Source organism: Thunnus maccoyii, chromosome 7, assembly GCF_910596095.1.
Source record: "Thunnus maccoyii chromosome 7, fThuMac1.1, whole genome shotgun sequence".
NCBI lineage: Eukaryota > Metazoa > Chordata > Actinopteri > Scombriformes > Scombridae > Thunnus > Thunnus maccoyii.
In genome coordinates this window covers 8857893-8879165 of record NC_056539.1, presented here as the reverse complement: position 1 = coordinate 8879165, position 21273 = coordinate 8857893, and the positions used below count along the sequence as shown (strand labels likewise).

Below are 21273 nucleotides of genomic sequence, written 5' to 3'. Positions count from 1 at the left end.
CTTATCTGTAATGTTAGTCATTTTTGCACATGCTAGTTGTGTGTGTGTACTTGTGTGCATATGACACTGCCCATACATATAGAAGGCTTTTCTTTTTCAACCCTTGTGTTATTCATATTGGTGTTATTTGCCAATACATTATGTTACGCCAGATATCTAAAATGAGTACCATTCATCTAAGCTTTGTAGTCTCCTTATTCTTGTCAAGGAATGCTGCATCTTCTATCACATCCTATATCCTTGTGGACAAAGTGTGTGCAATATTTCATTTGGGACATTTTTATTTTTCCTTCCAAGTGGACCTCATAAATCCTTGGAAATCTGGCTTCTTTTCTGTCACTTGTCAAGTTTTTGTTTGGGTGTACTTTAATACTTAAAAATCATAGAGAGCAAGAGGACATGGCATCTTTTTTCACATTATAAATCATTTATTGAAATATAAATCATCTGAATGTACATGGTGTAAAATAATGAAACATAGCAGTAAATCATCATATTGGGTGATTACCTATTATTACAGATACTGTACCGTCAACAACACATCACTCTCTCTGCGGCACATCCACAACATTCACATCCACGCTGCTTTAAACAAGGAGTCATCTAAAGCCAAAGCTGGCTAACTACTCTGCAACATTCAAAACAAACTGGGACAAAAGGAAAGTGCAACAATTAATTGCAGATTATATCACAGTTGACAGAAAGAGTCAGAGGCAGTGGTACAGCTGGTACAGTAGCTGGAAGATAACGGAGGATTACACAGAGTCTACACATAACTGATGTATGACATCAGATCAACATGAATCTCTAGTCCTATATCTAGTGTCTTAGTATAACTAGAACCTGCTAATAGACGTCAGGACAATAGATAAGATATGAGACCGGAGGACGTAACCTGCTAGTAAAGCACAGCCATTGGATATAATTCAGATTTTTTCTTTTTTGGCCTTAATTTCATATTTACTGACATCATGAACTGTGTTTCTCTGTGATCCCTTTTATTTCATGCTTCTCATTTTTGTAGTGGCTAAATTGACTAATACCACCCATGTCAATCAAAAACATGAGAAAATATGAATACTTCTCATGTAAGGCTCTAATCCACAAATATTGTCAAAAACTGTATTCTGTCCACTATGATAGTAAATATCTCTGTCATTTCCTGTTGTGGAAAAGTTCTTATAATTCATCAAAAGCATTGGCTTCACCGGGGCGGACGAGGGGTGCAGAAGCTTAATATGTGCTTATATAAAATACATGAGAGTTATCCCATTTATTCTCTCTTATAAACAACTCTGGAGCTATTTACATTACAATCACACTTCGTTTTTCAAAGCCCATATGACAAATACGATTGAATTAAATCTGGAGTGACTTCAGAGAACATTTTGTTGTATTTGGGCAAAAAGCGAGACACTGCAAAGATGCCTGCAACTCAAAAGCTCTATTCTTGTCACCATTCAACAGCTATGGTCAATATCTACTCGGTATTCACAAATAATACATGTTTACATAATGATGAAGTAAAAAAATAAACTGCACTTATTTAGCCATTGAAAACATTATATGGTCATATACAAAAAAATGCACATAGTCCAGATTTTGTGCTTTTAAATCTGAGTATTGCTACTGATTGTGCCAGCATCAGGTGCTTCTCTTGCAGCAGGTGAGTGTGACGTGAGTTGACCTGCCAATGCTGTTGCTAGTATTGGACTCATCTAGTTTAAATAGTGCATCTGTAGTGGTTAAATATGGCTGAATGACATCCTGTGGTGTTCATTGAGAGCAGTTGACTGACATGTTTGTTCATTCCCTTCTTGCTTATATTGCTGTTAAAAGAATGCCCGATAAAATAAAGCTTTGCAAATTTAAAAGACAATCTGTTTACAGTTATATTTGACACTACATAGGTCCGACACATGGGCTCGGTGGCTCTTTGAGTCCTTGAGGTCTCGCTTTCATCGCTGCTCACTCACTCCTCCAGCCCAACAGGGGGCAGTGTCCAGGGAGAAGAAAGGGGCGTACCGTACTATCACCACAGACTCATCCAGACAGTGAAGTGGTTTTTGTTCTGTACTCTGAAAGGGCGGTCCAGGAGGAGTACTGAAGGGGCTAGAGGATAGACAGCAAAGTCTTTGGTTGATTTACAAGTCTTTCTCTAGCTTCCCGTGTCCTCTCATTCCTCTTCCTTGCTGCTTCCGCTCTACAGGCTGGGCAGGCGTCACAGGAAGCTGTCCTCCACCAGGTCACTACAGTCCAGACACATCTCGTCCAGGAGTGTGATGTCCTCCAGAGTCTCACCCTCGCGCTTAGCAAAAGTGGAGCTGCTAGAGCCCGTCTCAATGGCGCTCTCCTCGGACGTCTGAGAGCTGCAGGGGACACAAATTACACAGGTTAGCTCCATCTGTTGCACAATATAGAAAGCATAGTAGATGTACATGTTTGCTTCATTTGCATTACCTGTGTCTGTTCCTCTTTCCATATTCATCATCAGATATAGGGTCCAGGTCAGGGAGGGGAATGATGTAGCCGCTGTCAGAGCTGAGCCGCTGCTCGTCAAAGCCGCTTTCCCTGTCCTTCAGCTTGCCCTGGTTCTTGTAGGTGATGCCGATGTAGGCGTCGTCATTTTCCATGCACACCCGAGTCACGGCGGGGTGGTCGCTTTTCAGGAACTCATGGTTGACCTTCTCATAATGCTGCACAAGACAGGAAAATACAGAATTAGATGCCATTAGAGTAAGATGTTAATCTTTGTCGCACAGAAGCAATGATCATACAATACAGTGTGCAAGCTTAAGCACAGATTTAATGTGCCAAGTCCTACTGAGCCACAGGAGAACTGTGGTTCTAGTACGTGTGATAACTGGTTGGGCTGCCAGCTGGATGGTGCGATCCAAACTGAAAATCACACGTCGCATCCAAGGCTTAGGTGCTAAAACAAGAGTTGGTTCCTCCTCTGGCTCCAGCCATTAAAACTCTGAAGGAGGCAGAGGTAAAGATGTTTTGATGTGCCATGTGTGGTGTGGAGTTTAATGGGGTAATTAAGGTTGGGTGTTGGATGCGAGAACTGGGGCTGCGTCATTACCCAGACTGAGGCCAGCCACTCTGACATCCAGCTGCTGCATTTGCACTCTAATCACTTGTAGGTTTCTGTTTTACAGAAACACAGAGAGCTCCAAGCCCACAGAAACTCTCCAAATCCACTCGCAGAGGAAGTGGAGGGGGTTTTAAATGAACAGTCTGCTACTTTAAGAGTATATTTAAATCATTGTCAACATGCACTTTGCTGGGCAACACGATTAAAAGTGTGAGAGAGCGACATCTCAAAAAAGCCAACGTGTAATGTAAAGAAAAAGAAGGACAGAATGTGCAGGTCCAACCGTGGGGTCAAGAATGAAAGGTGGTAAATTAGAAAGCAGGTGTTAAGAATCCATAGAGGTCTGTGGATGTAAGAGGTCACCAGGAGACTCACCCTCTTGTAGCTGGAGGGCAGCAAAGAAGCTACAGTTTCACTCAGACCCAGAAAACAAGGCCTCTTCTCTGGCTCGCTGTTCCAGCACTTCATCATCATCTCATACCTGAAAAAGCAAAAACAGGCCATGTTAAATTAGAGAACAGTACGACCTGTCCTGTAACTTGTAATTTCGCCATGACTCCTGTCAGCTGCTGTATATCACAGTTCAGAAACAAACTGTTCCCAGTTTAAAGCCAAACACATTCCTCATCTGACTGGGTGCGAGGGAAAGCTTTATGTTGTACAAAACGACTGTTGTTATCACAGATAAATGTAAATGATCTCGTACACGTCATGAGGTGCATGCTCTGGTTTGGACATCCTGTATCCACTTTTGATCTTGTTGTAGAAGCTCGAGTCCACAACCATCCCGGGGTATGGGGTACCACCTTCAGAACAAAGCAGATTCTCATTAGTCTTCAATTTAGATTATATTTACATATACTGATAGTGAAATCAGCTTGTTTTTCCATTTCTCTAAAAGACATTTGCAGGAGCTTACCTAAGGAGAATATCTCCCAGAGGAGGATGCCGTAGGACCAAACATCACTGAGAGTGGTGTACAGGTTGTCAAAAATACTCTCTGGCGCCATCCACTTCACTGGCAGAAAAGTCTGTGATCACGGAAAAAATTTCAATCACACTTGCATACGTCTTGTGAAAAAGCGTAATAACACTATCTTTTAAGCATAAAATGATAGTCATGTATTAAGAGAGACTTACGCTCCCTTTGGAGACATAGTTGTTGTCATGCATGATGTCTCTAGCCAGTCCAAAGTCACAGATCTTCACTATTTTGCCCTGAGAGAGGAGGACATTCCTGGCTGCGAGATCCCGATGCACACACTGCAGAAAAATACAGAGACAGAGTAGAGAAGTGATTAGCAACTAGTTTTCATTTCCAGTGCAACACATTTCTGTCTCTTCCCTCAACAGATCGCTCCCAAAGCTACTGAGTGCATGTATTTCTGCGTGTATTTCATTTCAGCCGGGTTTATTTTTAATGCCGTTTCATATTGCTTTATAAAGCTTGGTCCTTGTGTAAACATGCCAGTTGGAGGGATGGCTGTGACCACTGGATATTTAGGGATAATAACTATGAAGCTGAATGAATAGCTTCTGGCTGCAGTGTGTCCCTGCCTGGTAATTCTAGCCTGGCTGCACTGCTACTAAATTCAGCCGCTGGCCTTTCTCCTGAGTGGGCTCAGCCTTCTCAGGACTGCTTATCACACAACCGCTGATTTCCTCGGTCCCCTTGGCTGGCGCAGCTGTCATCATATAGGATACACATATAAATCCACAACCTGCCATCAGTGCAGTGGGAAGCAGGGGGAATGCAAGGCTGCAGGACCTACAGTATGTGGTATGCAACGCACTCTCTGACAGTTACCAGCAAAACACTGCAAACTAAAGGGATGATATTCATTCAGTGTCCCTCTGAGGACTTCACTCTAACTCACATTTTTGGAAGCCAGAAACTCCATGCCTTTGGCCACCTGGTAGGTAAAGCTGAGCAGGTCGGTAGTGGTGAGGCCCTCATTTTTTTCGTCCGACAGCAGATTGTCCATCTCGCCCTCTGATTTAGAAAACACACACACAGAAAACACCATGAGGCGGTCCACCAGTATATGTTTATCATGTATTGTAAATATAGTACTGGCTGCTCAAACCTGGCTTTTACTAATGGCAGGGCAGAGACCGGGCATTATTATGCGTGTGCTACAATTATCCTCTCCATGTAATTACAGGGTTGTACCAGGCCTAAATTCTGACAAGGGTGTACCCCTCAAACCAGCTCTGACTCAAACACAACACTAAAACCAAGCAAGTACACACCAATAACTCAGAGGAGAGAGTGAAAAGGAGGACAGAGAGAAGATACTGTACATGCTTACCACTGGAGTCTTTCTGAGAAGGCGGGTGGTCGTAGTTAGACATTTGGATGTCTGTGTACTTAGAGGCATTGTTCATCTCCAGCATGGGGACATACTGAGTGTTGTCAGCCTGCTTCATGTCCATGTAGTCACCTTTGCTCTCAAAGGACAGGATCACATAACTGTGTGACAAGGGAGATGCAGAGGAGGAATGTTGTTAGTGATGAGGCGAGGACAGATCATGCTGTTCTCCCATGTGGGAATATCAAGCGCAGAGAGCCATATAAAGACCTATGGTGAAAATACGTTATGTTATATACTGTATCTTATTCACTCCTCTATAGTGTGTACATAGATGTGGTGTGTCACTCCTCCTAGTTGGGGTTAGAGGAAGATGTGGTTGAGGCTAACATGGTAGCCAGGATTAAATCATGTTATGGTCAATTCGAGGTGTGGTCACTGTGAGTCATCCATCAACACAGATGAGCCTCAGACAGAGAGAGAGGGCTGCTGTTTCACCATGCACGTCTGGGCAGAAAGAATTAACAGGTACCTCCAATGCAATTAAATTAGCTTGAAAGCTGAGACCACTTCTGACTGTGATTTGATTAGGTAAAGACGCCAGACAATCTCCTCAACCATGGAGAAAATGGCGATAGAGTTACTGATTATGGGTCAGAGAGAATGTGTGTGTGAGAGGGAATTGTGCAAATTGTTGTTTGTCAATGTCTGGAATATTTGGTCTGAATTACAAAAAACTTAAATAAATAAAATAAATTTTAATCAAATTCAGAGACTAAGTGCTTGTGTTCATGCATGCAAGCTTAAAAACATAAACAGAATGTTATACCTCCTGCTGCTCTCGTCTGCAGGGTTGATCCCAAAGATATCCAGGTCTTTTTTATTTTTTTCTGGGTTCAGGCTGAGGAAGTTTTCCCTGTTCTTGTGCAGGTAGTTAACCAGATCTCCGTAGAAGCAGTACTCAGTAATAATGTAGATAGGGCCTGAGAAAAAAAACAGCAGATAAAGTCATGCATCAGCGTCAGTCTGCAAGCTAATCTTATCAGAGGCTCGTAAAGGCTAAAAGCACAGTCAAGAGGGCAAGCTTCTACTTTCTCATAAAAAGCCTATTAAAATACCACACCCACCAAATGCTGGGACAGAGCTGTCAATTTATTTTTTGCTGTTAGAGCTGTAAATGACATAACTGCTGTTTTTGTCAGCGTGAATGTGGGTGGTTGTTTGTAACACAAAGGAGAGGCAACAATGGTTATCCGTTATTATACAGTATGTGTTTGTATCTTCAAGATGTGTGTAAATATATTATTCACCTGACTTGGTGCATGCTCCCAGCAGGTTTACAATGTTGAGGTGCGGTCCAAGATGAGTCATGATCTTCAGTTCAGACATCAGGGCCTGTTTCTCACTGGATCTTGCTGTCGCTGAAAGAAGGTACAGGAAACCGTGAGTATCATCACACATAATCAAACCGTCAACAACAAGACCACCTCTTTATTAGAATTCTATCATTAGTCGCTTTATCTTATCTAAAAAAGGGTTTTTATTTATTCCTTAGATTCTTCAACATCTTGCTTTCCATCCCTTTTTCCACTTTACTGCCGATGCCCTCATAGGTTCTGCACCAGATGAATATAAAAACCTGGCAGGTGAGGTGTTACTACACCTACATTTGAAATTTTTATGGGGTAATAACATTATATGCCACTGATGATTTATGATTGAAATGTTTTATAGGCTTATCAATTTATGGTACATATGAGTTGCAGTAGTAGCAATAGTTGCCCTAACCTAAGCAGTCCTTATAACTAGTGAGCTTTGCTGCTATAAAGATGACTGGCAGTAACATGGCATAAATGCCTTGTCAGCTATAACCGGTTAAACTCACGTTTCAGCATTTTCACTGCCACCTTCATGACGGGTTGGGAGCGGCTCAGTCCATACGCGGTGCCCTCTACAACTTTCCCAAAGGCTCCAGAGCCCAGGATACGACCTGAGAAATACACAACGTAGAAGCCATAAGATCAATTATCAAGCAAGAAAAACAACAGACCCTGCAAACACATCCATGCACTTTGGATGCCTCTGCTCTCCCATCTGTGACTCCTCCAGTGGCTGAATTTCCCCTTGATCACTGAATCGAACCAAGCCCCAGCCAGAAAACCCCACAGCCCAATCCAGATTAGCTTATCACAGCCTCACTTCAAAGACTGAATGAGTCATCCAGACCAGAACATCCCTGCAGGAAGATTGCAGAGCCACAAGCACAAGACTACAGCGTTAGCATATAGAAAATGACAGTCAGCTCACCAAGCACAAGTCTGTCACGGGGGAACTCCCATCTGGAATCATAAGGAAGCTGCATGGGATCCACATAGATGTATTCATGGCCGTCTGGGCTCACAGACTCTATTACCCTCCAGCGGATCTCATATCTTGGTTTCTGGAAGACAGAGAGCATGACATGTCCATGTCATTTAGTTATCAAACCATACTCGTTTGATTTTAATGGCAATTTTCTTGTGGCTTTGCAAAGTCTGACCACAAATTTTGTTTTGTTTATTGGCTTAGTAGACTTTTGCTTAAATTAGAAGTGTTATTTGCTGGAAACCCAATTACTCTGCAGGTGAATAGAGCAGCCTTTAACCAGTCAGAGAAACATACCGAGCACAATACTCAATTGAAATTCAAATTACACAGCTGCTTGTTAGTTGTCATAAAACACCAATATCTAATTTTCAGACTATATCTCATACTGGAAGCATAAAGTTTTATAAAGTTAAAGTGGTTTTTCTTTGAGTCACTGTGAATGCTGCAAAAGAGTAAATAAGTGAGTAAGTAGAAGACTAGACGACAGAGTGAATATGTGGGAATGAATGCCGAATGATGGCAGCAATACCTGTTTCCAGATAACAACCAAGACAATGAGTGAGATGATGACAATGACCAGGAGAACCAGCACAGCAGCAGCTACAGTCAGCTCTGGGTGAGGGCCTGTTCAGGAGGAGAGTCAGTGGACAGACATATTAGATGGTGAGCACATTAATCACATGGATGCAAAATGAGTCTGTTGTAATGATGAGTGTGAAATGCTTGTGACTTGTGCCAGTAACAATACAGTTAATTCAGTGGCATGTTGCTCAAGAAATGTCCTCTATCAGGCTTCAGAGACACTTAAATCCATAGGGTGTCCTGATTACTGGGACCAAAAGGTATGCTGGGAAGATAACGCAGAAGTGGGGGATGGGGGAGGCACTGGCTTAAGAGGAGTGGGTGAGGGGGGTGAGGATGGGGGGTTGTAAAGCTCATCTTGAAGGACCAAATGGCCAACCCATCTCAGGCTTCCATGCATTAGCTGTCAGAATACAGAGTCCCTTCCTCATATTTAAAGCACAGCCACTCGTTCAGCTGTCTCGCCATCATCTGACAGCTGCTCCAACACTGACAGCACTAATTCAGTCACAATCACACTCACTTACAAAGCCTGCCACACTTGGAGTGTCAGAAATGGAAGGAACTTAAGAGGAAACAAGGTGGAAACAACAACATCAAACGTCAATTCAAAGCTGGGCGAAAAGGAAAGTTACTGAGGAGGAAACAAGAATAGATGAAATGTTGTGTTTGTTCTTACCGCTGGACACCAGTTTGACCTCCCTGCTGACAGCAGCCATTTCGTTCCTGGCCAGGCAGCGCACCGCTAGTGTGTTATCCAGATGGCCAAACATGACCTGGCTCTCCAGGTTGTTGTCCTCGTCGATGTGCGAGTCTATTGAGATCTCCGTGGAGTTTGCGGGGAGGGGCATCCAGTAAGATGAGTCATTGGCACAACTGATTATGCACAAAGAGAAATATACAACCAAATCAATTAAAGTGCATAGTGACTGCATGTATGTACACTGAAAAATCCCAAAGCATAAATGTTGTACTAAAGAAGACTGAACTTACTATTTGATGTTTTTGCAGATGAACCATTCCACCTCAGGAGTGGGTTGCCCTCCAACAATGCATACTACAGACTGGCCTGTGGCTGAGCCATGGTGGATGTCCATCAGGTCCACAATGACTGCAGGCACTGTAACAGAGTCAGACAGACGGGGGTTAATATAGCAAAGTGTATGTGAGAAAAAGACAGGCTGTATCTGGAGACAGACTGTGAGAGCAGTATCCAAGGACATAAAAGTAAAATTTAATGAAGGGTTCGGGGCATTCCTCTCTCTGACCTTTGACCTGCAGGTTAAAGCTGACACTAAGACTTTGGTTTCCGTTCTCAACTCGCATGGTGTAGTTCCCGCTGTCCTCCTCCTTTGCACGGATAAGGGTAAGAACACTCAGGTACCTACACAGAACAACACAACCATACCAGAAAATACAATAACCACACAGTGACAGAAGTTCACAATCGCTCTGAACCCTAATTACAGGCCCGAGAGGCCAGACCAATGTGTAGGAATGTTACTTTGAGCTTGTTGTTAGCTCTGCTGTAATTAGTGGACCTGATGAGAGTCTCACCTGGTCTCGCTGAGCTGCCGGAGGTTGGTGGAGATCTCAGCTGTCACATCCCTGAGTGGGAGGTTGTCTTTGAGCCAAGTGACACGGACACTGGGGAAGGAGTCGATCTCGGCCCTGAACTCCCGGACCTCATCCAGCTCTGCTGATTCATGAACGCTGAACTCCGGCTGAAGGAACATAAACTCACTTTCTGTTAGAGAAGAAGAGAAGCCGACAGACAGTCAGCAAACATTCATTCATGACTACAAGAATTTATGTATGTATGTGAATTTATTTAATGTCACATGCTATTTACATTAAGTAAACAAAATGTAGCTTTTACCATAAACTGTGACAGTGAGTTCCTTTGTCTGGCTCTCATTACTCATGATATCAGTGATGGAGCAAGCGTAGATGCCGCTGTCTTTGACTGAGGCCTGCGGGATCATCAGGGTGTAAAGGATCTCTTGATCCCTCTTATTCTCATTCACTGTCTTGATAGCACGTTCAGTCTGTCAAACAAAAAGGGTACTTCGATTTTCAAACCAGCTTGCAATGCAACATAGTGAACAGCAGCGAATTGATGGAAACCAAAACACACAATCTGTTTGGATCGTCTTTTTTGCTGCAAAGGATGTCTCATGCCCTCACCTGTTTGCCAGGGTATTTCCAGTGATCTTCCAGAATCTCAGATCCCCGAGCCAGACAGGTGACTGTGATGGACTCTCCCACCAGCAGAGCAGTCCGTTTGGCCGTCAGCTCGACGTGCAGCGCTGCCCCACCTGAGATACAACAATTTACAAGGTCAAAACATGGAGCTGACAGATCAGATGTGACTGTTGCAGATATATCCATACACCTTCTGATAGACAAACACACACCTGCCCAGCCGTGGACGATGTAATCCCCACTGATGTGTTCCTCTCCATCTATGAGGGCTTTGCAAACATAGGTTCCAGCAGTGAACACACCCAGAGCGCCCCTCTTGCTGTCATAAACACTAGGCACGGGCTGCTGGGTGTCAACGTTAATCAGGGTCACATTAGCACTGGGATCAGACACTCGACACTGAATCTCCATCTCCTCATGCTCGGACAGGACATGGTTGCCAAAAGGCAGCGGTGATGGCAAAAAGGGAACATCTGGATCTGAGTTGGAGTAAAACAAGTCTCTCAGACCAGATAATAAAGTAAAGTAATAAAAAAATTATACAAGCACAGAGCTGCTGTGTACTCCATACCTGGCACATAGATGTACATGCTGCTGTCCTCTGTCTCCATGGTGGTATTTCTAATGTAGTAGCATGTGTAGAAGCCAGTGTGCATTGCAGTGGCAGCGTCCACAGTGATGGTGGTGACAAACAGGCCGCTGTTGTCCTCCTGCGTTTGCTCATGCACATCGAACGGCGTTTCCCAGGCCAGTTTTGCCTCTCCCCGACAGGTCAAGGTGAAGGGAGCATGGAGGGGCACCACCATCTCCTCTACCCGAGGCAGCAGCACAGGGGCTGAGGATGGTGGGAACATCAATGAGGGGGAGGCTGAAAGAGAGACATGTACAGTGGTCAGTTATAGATCACAAATGATCTATCTATCTATCTATCTATCTATCTATCTTACCTGTCACTTTGAGGGTGAAGGAGAACTGAGCAACGCGAGAGCCACTGACAGCTGTGATGGTATAATTCCCGTTGTCTTTCTCCAGAGGTTGCCGTAATGTCAGAATGCTTTGATACCTGCAAGAGGAAAATTAGCATATATTTTTGTTATTTAAAGGAATAGTTGACATTATGGGAAATACGCTTATTTGCTTTGAATATGAATATCAATGCCGGTCTCATCTCTGTATGATAAATATGAAGCTGGAGCCAGGAGATGGTTAGCTTAGCTTAGCAGGAACAGGTTGAAACAGCTAGCCATGCTCTGTCTAAAGGTAACAAAACATGCTACCAGAACCTCTAAAGCTCACGTTATCTGTTGTTAATTTGATGCGTACAAAAACCAAAGTGTAAAAATTACAAAATGTACTTTTAAGAGAGGTTATGTGCTGGACTATATCTTGACCGGGAGCAGTTTCCAGCAGAGACTCCAGGAAGTTACTGTTCGTAGCCAAGAGATAGTTTGGATAGTTGTTGTTTTTTTCACACCTTAGTGTTTGCATGAAGTAAACAAAAGAGATATAACCTGTTAATGAGCTTTAGAAGTGCAGGTAGGTGGATTTTGTTCCCTTTGGACAGAGGCTAGCTATTTCCCCCTGCTTTCAGTCTTTATGCTGAGTTAAACTAACTGTCTCCTGGCTCTAGCTTCACATTTAACACAAAGACATGAGAGTAGCACTGACTTCTTCAACTAACATCTAAGAAAGCAAATAAGCTTATTTTTACTTTCTGAAACGCCTCACTTATAAATCTTGTAATGAATCTCAGTCTTTCCTCTTACCTATTCCCTTCAACATGGCTAGTTTTGGTGAGGAGATAGTAGTTCTCTGGTATGGCTTTGCCATCCTTCAGCCATGTCACTTTGGGGGCTGGGTAGGCGTTAATGAGGATGGTAAACTCTGTCTCCTCCAAAAGGCTGACAAACTCCTCCGCGACAATCCCACTGTGGTCGAGTGCCACAAAGGAGTTCTCCTCTGAAGACACATAAAGAAGATAAGAAAAGAATTAGTACAGGGTCATTGATAAAAACGGATTTACAAGATGGATTCAGTGATGGTGAGCAGATTAAATAATAAAGAGGACAGTAGAACAAGGCAAGGATTGAGATGAATGAGGAGTGACAGAGAGGGTTGAGGTGAAATGAAAGCCTGACACACATCTGCTGAAGCCATCCCATAAAACACAGTAGCTGATGTTGAAAGCAGAGGTGAAGCTTTATGGTCGGGTGGTAGAAAATGACTTCCACACACCACTAAAAGCACCTCGCGCACATATGAGAAACCACAATAAATTTACCTGAATGATGATGAGAATATTAAATGTGGATTGAGTGACTGCAAGTCAGTGGTGTGAGCATGAGATTCACATTATTGCAGTTCTGCTAAAAGCCCATTGAAGGGATCCAGGAAACATTTCTGAGAGAAAACTTACCGAAAACGGTGACAGCCACACTGCTGGCTTTGACCTCTCCACTGATTTCGTTGGTGATGGAGCACTCGTAAGTGCCGCTGTCCTGAGCGGTGGCTTGGGGGAAACTGAGGATGTAGCTGACCCGATCAGGCAAAATCTGTTTCACCTGAACTGCATTCACAGCCTACGAGAACAGAAAAATAATATGGGTTTCAGCTCCTTCTCCCTGGAAAATAAGCTATATCTTTCACTGTCTTTGTAATAAGATATTTGAATTTTTAACTCAGTGTTTTTTCATTTTATAGGTACAACATATCAGAATCAGTGTGTCATGCTGCTGAAGGCTAATGGTTAAAACACTTGCTATGCCACAGGAGATAAATCAGGATCACAGAGCCTTTTAAAAGCCTGTAATTGCAAGTGAGACCAAAAGCAGGAGTCAAGAGTCCTGCGTTCCTGCTCTCACCATCTCTGGAAAAGGGCTTAGATGAATCCCATGCAGGGAAACAGACAACATGCTACATAGATTAGAGCAAAACATCTGCATATAAATATAAACAAACATAAATTGCACATGAAACTCTTGAAGCTAAAACTTCAAAAGCATTAAATGTTTAGCTGGCTGTCATGTGTAGACAGCATCTGTCCTACACGTCTCAAGGTCATTAGGGTCAAAGGATTTATTATACTTTTTTCCTCCTTCTTTTGAACTGCCTACTTCCCTCAAGCCATTTGTCCTAAACTTTCCTGTCAGTGTCTCTGGGTTTCACATGGGGTTAACTGCAGCAAGAGCAGTTTGGCTGACATTCTCATAATGAAGACACAAAATTCAGTCGCTGCTTTCCTAACACATACTTTGTGACCACTAAGGGCCGTCCTCAGAGCTATATTCCACTTGCCACTGCTAGGTTTGGGTCCAAAACCATTATTCTCTAATTTAAGGCTCAGTGCTGCTGGGTAGGAAATAACATAGAAATATGACAAGGGATTGAAGGAAATAGTGCAAGAAGGACAGGAGCAAAGCCTGAGGAGTTGAAGCAGATTATGCATTAAGCTATAGAGGAGACTGAATTGATTTTTTTTTTTAAAAGGGCACAGAAAAAAAGGGAAATGTATGACTAGCACGGTGTTGAATCTTGCCTGTTTTTTAGGATGGAGCCACTGCTGCTTAAAGCCCAGTCGAGCAGGAGCGGTGCAGGTAATGCTGAAAGGCTGCCCTGCTCTCACTGTCTCCTCACTGGCTCTTACATCCACATCGAAGTCCTCCACCTCCACCGAGTCTAGAGGGACCACTAGAGAGCAGATATCAGCACTGTCATTTCAAAAGGTCCCAAGATAGTGACAACTTGATTACCATGAAGTCATTTATCACCGAGTGATGGCTTAGTAGGTCATCATTACTCACACACACACACACACACATAGAGTGAAAACAGGCGTGATAAGTCATCCTCCCCACCCCCCCGTGATAATGACATAATGTCATGGCTCAAATGCAGTGAGATCACCCTGCAGCCCTCTCATGGTAAACAGACTTGGGGAGTGTTTCCAGCTGTGCAGTATTTATTTTCCTCATCCTATCACTTTAGTGCTTTTTGTGAAGAAAAGCACAATAGCAGCTTGACTCTTACTTCTTCTAATTTGTTCGTTTCATTTAATCCCGATTCAGTGACAATCCACCCATAGAGTTTAAGACAATATCACACTAAATGTAGAAAATGTCCCCACTACATGCACGTTTGTATGGACTTACCCTTGTTCTCTACAGTGTAAATAACACTTGTGACTGTCTGCCCGTCCACAGTGGTTTCACACTGATACTGCCCGGGGGAGAGGCTTCCAAAGAAGCCCATCTTGTTGTCGTAGAAGGCAAGCATGTCCTGTCCGCTGGGTACACTCCTCAGGATGACGTGAGAGTTGGGGTCAGACACACGGCAGGAGATGGTGACTCCAGTCATGTGCATGGGGACAACCAAGTTATCAGGGGTCTCGGGAACAAATGGAGCCCGGGGATCTAGGTGTGCAAGCAGATGAATGAGGTCACACTATGTTATGGGAGTTGGTTTGATTGAAAAGTGAGATTTATAATCCTTCATTTACTTATTTTTCATGCTTATACTTAAAGGATAGGTTTAACAATTTTTCAAGTCTGTCTTAAAACAACAGTCAGGAGCCCAGATGAACATTTTAACAGGTTTTGCTTGCTGTAATCATTCCTCCTGTTGATACTGACCATTAGAAGATCTCCTCCACATGCGCTGACAATTTAAGTAATGAGGGATAAAATCCACAGTCCTCGTTTTGAGGAAAAAAAGTATTTAAAAGTTTATCTGAAGATGATATGAGGCAGCCATCCAAGATAGTCAAATAAAGATGATATCTTCCACAGTTACTGTCTTTTTAGTAAAAAAAAATGTGTGTCTCAGCGGAAATTGTTTTCCTGTTCAGACGCAGTGGAAGGATCGAAACAAAGAAAGGGAATTTGACATTAAAAAGACAGTAACTTTGATAGACATTGACTTGATTTGATTCATTTGGACAGCTGAAGCCTTATATTAGCTTCAAATACACTTTTAAATACACTTTTGCACAGATGCACTGTGGATTTTGTCCCCCATCACTTACACTGAAAGTGCATTATGAGGGGATCTCTTAATGGTCAGCATGAACAGGAGTAATGATTACAGCAAGAAAAACATGTCAGTGTTCATTTAGGCACCTGACTAAGTTTTAAGACAAACTTAAATTAGCATTTTTACTCCACGTTCCTTTAATTTGTCATACACAGTGAATATGAAAAAACAAACCAAAAAAATTCACCTGGAACAAAGACATATATTCCGGCCTCATTGTCTTCCGGTTCAGCCTCCAGTTCACCCTCCTGGGTTTCATATGTGCACATATAGTAGCGGGTGTTTGCAACAGTTGCGTTGTCAATTAAGAGCGTTGCCGTTTGGTATCCTGGATAAACGTAGGTGTTTTTCGGCAGTGGTTCAGCCCAAACCACATTTCTTTTACCGGTGCAGCTTATGTTGAACAGGGAATTTGGCTTCAGGATAAACTCTTGCTCGTTGGAAATAATCGTTGGTGGCGACAATTCGGAGGAAACTGCAAGACAGTGTTCTAAACATTAGTGGGCCTGCCAAAAAAAATAAGGAAAAACATCTACATTATGAATTCTACTGTGCTGTAAACTTACCTGTAGCCACCAAGATAACCCCAAAGACGACATACATCCTCACCCCATCCATGATTATGGATGTTCTGGCCTATAAAGACAAAAAAGTGAGTTATTTAATCAACAAGTAAGTTAAACACTCTTTTTAAAGCTCTTTCTGATAAGATACCACTGTCTCCTCATTTTGTTCATTTCGATAACATTACTATTTCATCAATAAATCCATGACTTAGTGACTTCTTAATGGTCTGTCAAGCCTAGCACATATGCAGACACACTGACACCAGTAACCACGCTGTAGCCTTATAATCCTATAAAGACCCAAAGAGTGATCTTTGGAATCTAACAGCAGTGTAATGTGGTCTCCCACATCACCTCAGTACTGAAACTATATCATGTAAAATTCATTGCAGGATTACATGAATTGCTCTTTGTGGCTCATGCGTCAGGCTGCTCTTCGCCCTGCATTTGGTGAATCCACAAGGCTACAGGGTGTTCCAAAGTGCGCTTGGGGAGTGTCGGTAGAGGGAGACACAGTCCACATTTTGAAGGCACCGAGCTTCCCTCGAATCTTCTCCCGCTTTCTCATCCGCTTTTCTCAAGTTTTTCATTTCGTCTAATTGAAGAAAAGTTCCTCTTTTAATCGTTTTGACTTACTAAACAGGGATTTGTGAGCCTTGACAGAAGTGAGAAGATATAGTTTGCAATTAGTTTAGTTTAATTCAATTCTTGTCTTGCCTGGCCAACCATTTTTAACTAAATGTCTACATGATGACTAATTAAGACATTCTCTAGTTTAGTCCGACATGGTTCTGTTTAGTTTTGTCACGGAGCTCTCCAACGGACATTCCCCTGGCCTGTCTGTCTGTCTGTCTGATGCTGGATCAGGGGCCACGCAGTCTAGGCTTATAAAACGAAAAAGCTTCCTTTTCATAAGAGGCTGTAGCTGTTCTTTTGAAAAGCAACTCCCTTCCACAGGAATTATTTAACTTAAATGTCTTATGGAAAGTGTCTTCAAACAATGAGCTGTTGGCCCTCACAAAGCTTCCTGTGGCTGTCCGCTCTATACGCATCCGAAACGGTCTAAATTATCCATGGGCAACCCAACTCTGTAATTAGTGGACCCACTCCACACAAAAGTACATATCGGCGTGGGAATCAGCTGACAAAATTGCCAATCAGTTTTGACGTGTTTGTGCACACGCCTTGTCTCAAACAATTTCAATGAGAATTTTTTGCCTTGACTTTGCGAGGATCCTGGGGCCACTATGCGTAAATCTTAACTCTACAGTGGCAGACTGCTCGCATGTCCTGCTCTTCTTTTTTATCCCCCCCCCCCCCCTCTCACAAAGCGAGTCAACAAATGTGCCAGATAGCAAATGTATCGCTCTACTGGGCAGGATCCATTTGAGCAACAGCTGATAATGGCTCAACTTTCTGCCCCCCACGGATGGTTAAATGATTCACTTCAATTTCCGTGGATATTATTGTGAGGAGACACACGAATTGAGAATCGTCCAGTAAGCATCGATGCGCTTTAAAACAAGTTTTGAATATTTTCTTTGTCTTAATATTTGAGGAAATCTCACTACAGACAGTATTCCTATCCAAAATCCCTTTGGTGACACAGCACGGTCGGTGGTTAATGAAGAATGCGTCGTGGCTCCAAAACACACTCAGTCCTTCTTCACTTGAATCCATTCAGCTGCAGCTCTGAAGCTTCATTCCTGTCCCTCTAGTGCCGATTTTCCATTTTAATTCCACACATTCCATGGGCAAACGAGAAAACAACATGATGTACAATTTCCAATGTGTTTCCCATTAAATGCCAGCCAGTATCCCACAATGGTGCCTTCAGTCTTCGAGGTGACACCTCCAGCTGTGAGGCCGAAATCGAGCGCTTTTATCCAGCCGAGTCAGCGACATCTCCCCCGCTCTGCGTCCAGGGGTGAGACCATATGGTGCACTGGGGTACAGAAATCTAAATCTAAAAAACAATGCATTGCCTAATGCAGAAGTTGCATACAACTCGCAGGGCAGCGCAGCATTCACTATTAGTGAATAAAAGTTTTAAAGAGACGTTTACAGAACTCTCATGTAAAATGAGAAAAGCAGACGATAATGTAACAATCTGAAGAATTAATTAAGTCTGCAATTAAACTCCTACTAGATCTATATATATATATATATTCCCGCGTTTCACTCGATTAAAAAACACCGCAAAACTTTTAGAACACCTCAGAAAAAACAAGATTCAATCATCTTTTGGATCCCAACAACCTTTCAATTACCTTTAGTAATCCCCTCTTTATATTCCTTTCGTGTAAGTATATCCACAGTGAATTGGTCGCTCCAAAAGGCGCAGTAAGGGTCCTTTGCAGCGGCAATAATCCTCAGAGATCCTGCGCTGTGAGAGCATATGTGCGACCCTCTGTCTGCATCCACGACCGCCCTCACAACTGCGCTGCAGCTACAGCGACCTGTAACTGATTCAATGTTACAGTCCACCCTCCTCCCCTCCACCCCCGTCCAGAAAAAAAGTAATCATCTGGCTCAAAGTAAATAACTCTCAGGAAATGACACCCCCCACCCCCCTCTCTCCTCTAGAGCTGGACCCCTTCTCAAAGTTAGAGACTTTTCGCGGAAAATTTAGACGAATGTCCCCGCCGAAATGAGGGGAAGGAATGACATTTTCACTGTTTTATATGGATGCGAGAACTTTTGGAAGACAGAAGTAGGTTTAATGTGTGTTTGAGGAATTATTTTGCTTCTGCCGCTCAAATGTTCATGTTTTGTAGCTGTGATTGTCAGCGATTCTCCTCAACAAGCGTCTTCACCAGATTACTATAAAAAAACACGTATGTTATATTGCTTACTTGCATGATGCATGGCAGCAGTGAATAGATACAGTTCATCAGTCAGAAACTGGGAACAGTGGAGCTCTAAACTCATAGAGGGCGCTCCAACACCATCATATCACAGGCCTCTCTCTCTCTCTCTCTCTCTCTTTTACACACACACACACACACACACACACACACACACACACACACACAGATACACACACACACACACACACACACACACACACTCACACACACTACACCCTCTTCTCCCTTAAATTTTAGAGTAGTTCTTCTTTTCTGCACTGCACACAAATCGAGCGAGACCCCTGTTTACTGGCATACATGCGTCAGCTGGTTACTGAGCTCTGCATCATTTGTACCCCCAGCCCCCTTTACCCCGAGGCTCTTCTAACGGGAAAGAGGAGAATAATGGGCCCCTGTGAATCACCTATCTCTGGGCACAGAAGAGGGGCATCAGGCCGGTGTCTCTGCAGAGCCCCGGGGCCGAGACTCACCCCCTCCTAGCTCCAGCCGCTTGGCGCAATTACTTCCACATGTTGCCGAAAAGAACAGTGTCCTTGTTCTCCAAACAAAAGGATCTCAACTTCGGAAAGGCAAGCTTACCTCAAACTGGCTGAGATTCTCACTTTTGAGGGATTTTCTGCGAATCCTTTTCCCCCTTTAAAAAAAAAAAAAAAAAAAAAAAAACTCCTCTATGGGCGGTTTTAGGCCATTTGGAAAGTCTGCTGAAACATCTGTATTTATTATTTTGAAAACAGTCAACATTAAATAAGGCAACATAACATTTATAATCAATTAACTTGTCTATCAGCACCGTAATCTTCAAACTATTGCAAATAAATATCATTGAGAAGTTGACTATAGTGATTGGAGACTCTTAGCTGAAAGATGGAGCTAAATGGAGACATATATCTCTCAGGATCTTTATAATCTTAAACAGTCAGGATGTTTGCCCTCCATCCCCTAGGGATGCTGCCCTGCCAACATTATTCATCCTCTTTTGAAGTGACCTGCCCGGCCTTCCTCCATTTGTCCACCAGGGGGCTTAGAAAAAATGGCAAACAGTATTAAAATTAGTAGTCTACACTGTACCCTTCGTTCAATGCGTTCAGAGAAAAAATGGAATCGTGATTTAAAAAACAAACCCTTTAAAAAAAACAACTAACAGATTGAGATGCTGATTTCGACATAAAGTTTACCTTTCCTGTTTCAAACTAGGCAAAAATCCATCCGACAGTAACGGCACCTTTACATGGCTAGCGTCTAAAAACTGAAGTGTTCATTACTCTTTACACTTTCAAATAAAAATGTGCACTTGGAGCTCTACGTACTCTAGAAATATGCACTTTTGTTGTTGTCTAAAAGTTGTTGTTATCAAAAAGTTTAACTCAGAAAATACCTTCATGTCATTTTCCGACTTTCAGGTCTGACTGAGATACAACATAGCTGGCCTAAACACACGTTGACACTGGACACAGGCTGTCTGTTAGTCACAGAGTGATGAGCCCTTTGAAGATGACTGTGGTGGCCTTCGGGCGGCGGTCCCCGCTGGAGCTGTCCAGCGTGCTGAAATGTGTCTTAAGTCTGAGCAGTGATCGCCTCTCAACCAACTGACTTAATTTGTCCATGTAATGAATTCATAGATCGATAGATAAACAAATAAATACAATTATCCTACCTTTATTTTATCAACAGCTTGGGCCTCCCTGAAGCAGTGCAGGGACTGAAGAGAAACTCAAACGGCCTCAAAGGCTCTCTGAGCACTCATGAATGAACCAGCCATTAACTATGTGTGAGTTTTTATTAATGAAAAAAATATATAAATGGAGGAAGTATGCATGTATAGCATTTTGTCATTGCCACAAATAGTTTTTAAAGACACTCATGGCACATTAACTGGCATACTAAACACATTTTAAGCTTTCAGAAATCACCCAAATCATATCAATTACGAAGAGGGATGTCATAAAATATTATTGGCTGATCATATAAAAGACAACAAAACAAAATTAATTAAAATTTCAGTATCAACACAAATAAATCTGTTTTCTATTGCTCCCCTGGCCCCGCCTCTCTCTGTTAGTGGATGTACCTGACTTGTTTATGCAAAGGTGGATGTACCCACTTGACTTTTAGATTTCAAGGTCACATTATGATTAATTAACACTCCCTAATACACACACTTAGATTAGCCCCTCAACACTATAACAGAATAGTCTCAAATGACCCCCCCCCCCCCCCCCCCCCCCCCCCCATCACCACCACCTCCC

At 42.8% G+C, this 21273-nt stretch overlaps 2 protein-coding genes and 1 long non-coding RNA gene across 4 annotated transcripts in view; 1 reads left to right on the top strand and 2 right to left on the bottom strand.

The window, feature by feature from the left end:
* LOC121900313 (proteoglycan 4-like) overlaps positions 1 to 21273 on the bottom strand; it is a 676357-nt gene that overhangs the window by 209051 nt on the left and 446033 nt on the right. The gene's annotated exons all lie outside the window — the stretch shown is intronic.
* Positions 408 to 18594, bottom strand: pdgfra (platelet-derived growth factor receptor, alpha polypeptide). 2 transcript variants are annotated; one of them, XM_042416511.1, is made up of 29 exons: positions 18428 to 18594; positions 16158 to 16227; positions 15779 to 16066; positions 14712 to 14972; positions 14099 to 14250; positions 12980 to 13142; positions 12330 to 12522; positions 11511 to 11626; positions 11135 to 11431; positions 10776 to 11042; positions 10546 to 10676; positions 10238 to 10406; positions 9916 to 10105; positions 9627 to 9742; positions 9352 to 9478; positions 9038 to 9234; positions 8306 to 8400; positions 7717 to 7849; positions 7295 to 7399; positions 6720 to 6830; positions 6239 to 6392; positions 5410 to 5570; positions 4975 to 5090; positions 4238 to 4360; positions 4017 to 4128; positions 3804 to 3903; positions 3473 to 3578; positions 2461 to 2696; positions 408 to 2369 (listed from the first exon to the last, which is right to left on the bottom strand). In XM_042416511.1, the coding sequence occupies exons 2-29, from the start codon at positions 16207 to 16209 to the stop codon at positions 2222 to 2224; spliced, it is 4419 nt and encodes a 1472-aa protein (XP_042272445.1). In that variant the 5' UTR covers positions 16210 to 16227; positions 18428 to 18594; the 3' UTR covers positions 408 to 2221. The 2 variants fall into 2 exon arrangements, with proteins under 2 accessions (XP_042272445.1, XP_042272446.1); XM_042416512.1 differs by lacking the exon at positions 18428 to 18594 and adding an exon at positions 16556 to 16964.
* On the top strand, positions 15988 to 20691 carry LOC121900334. The gene is made up of 2 exons (XR_006096950.1): positions 15988 to 16243; positions 20428 to 20691. It is a non-coding gene; the product is annotated as an uncharacterized LOC121900334 (long non-coding RNA).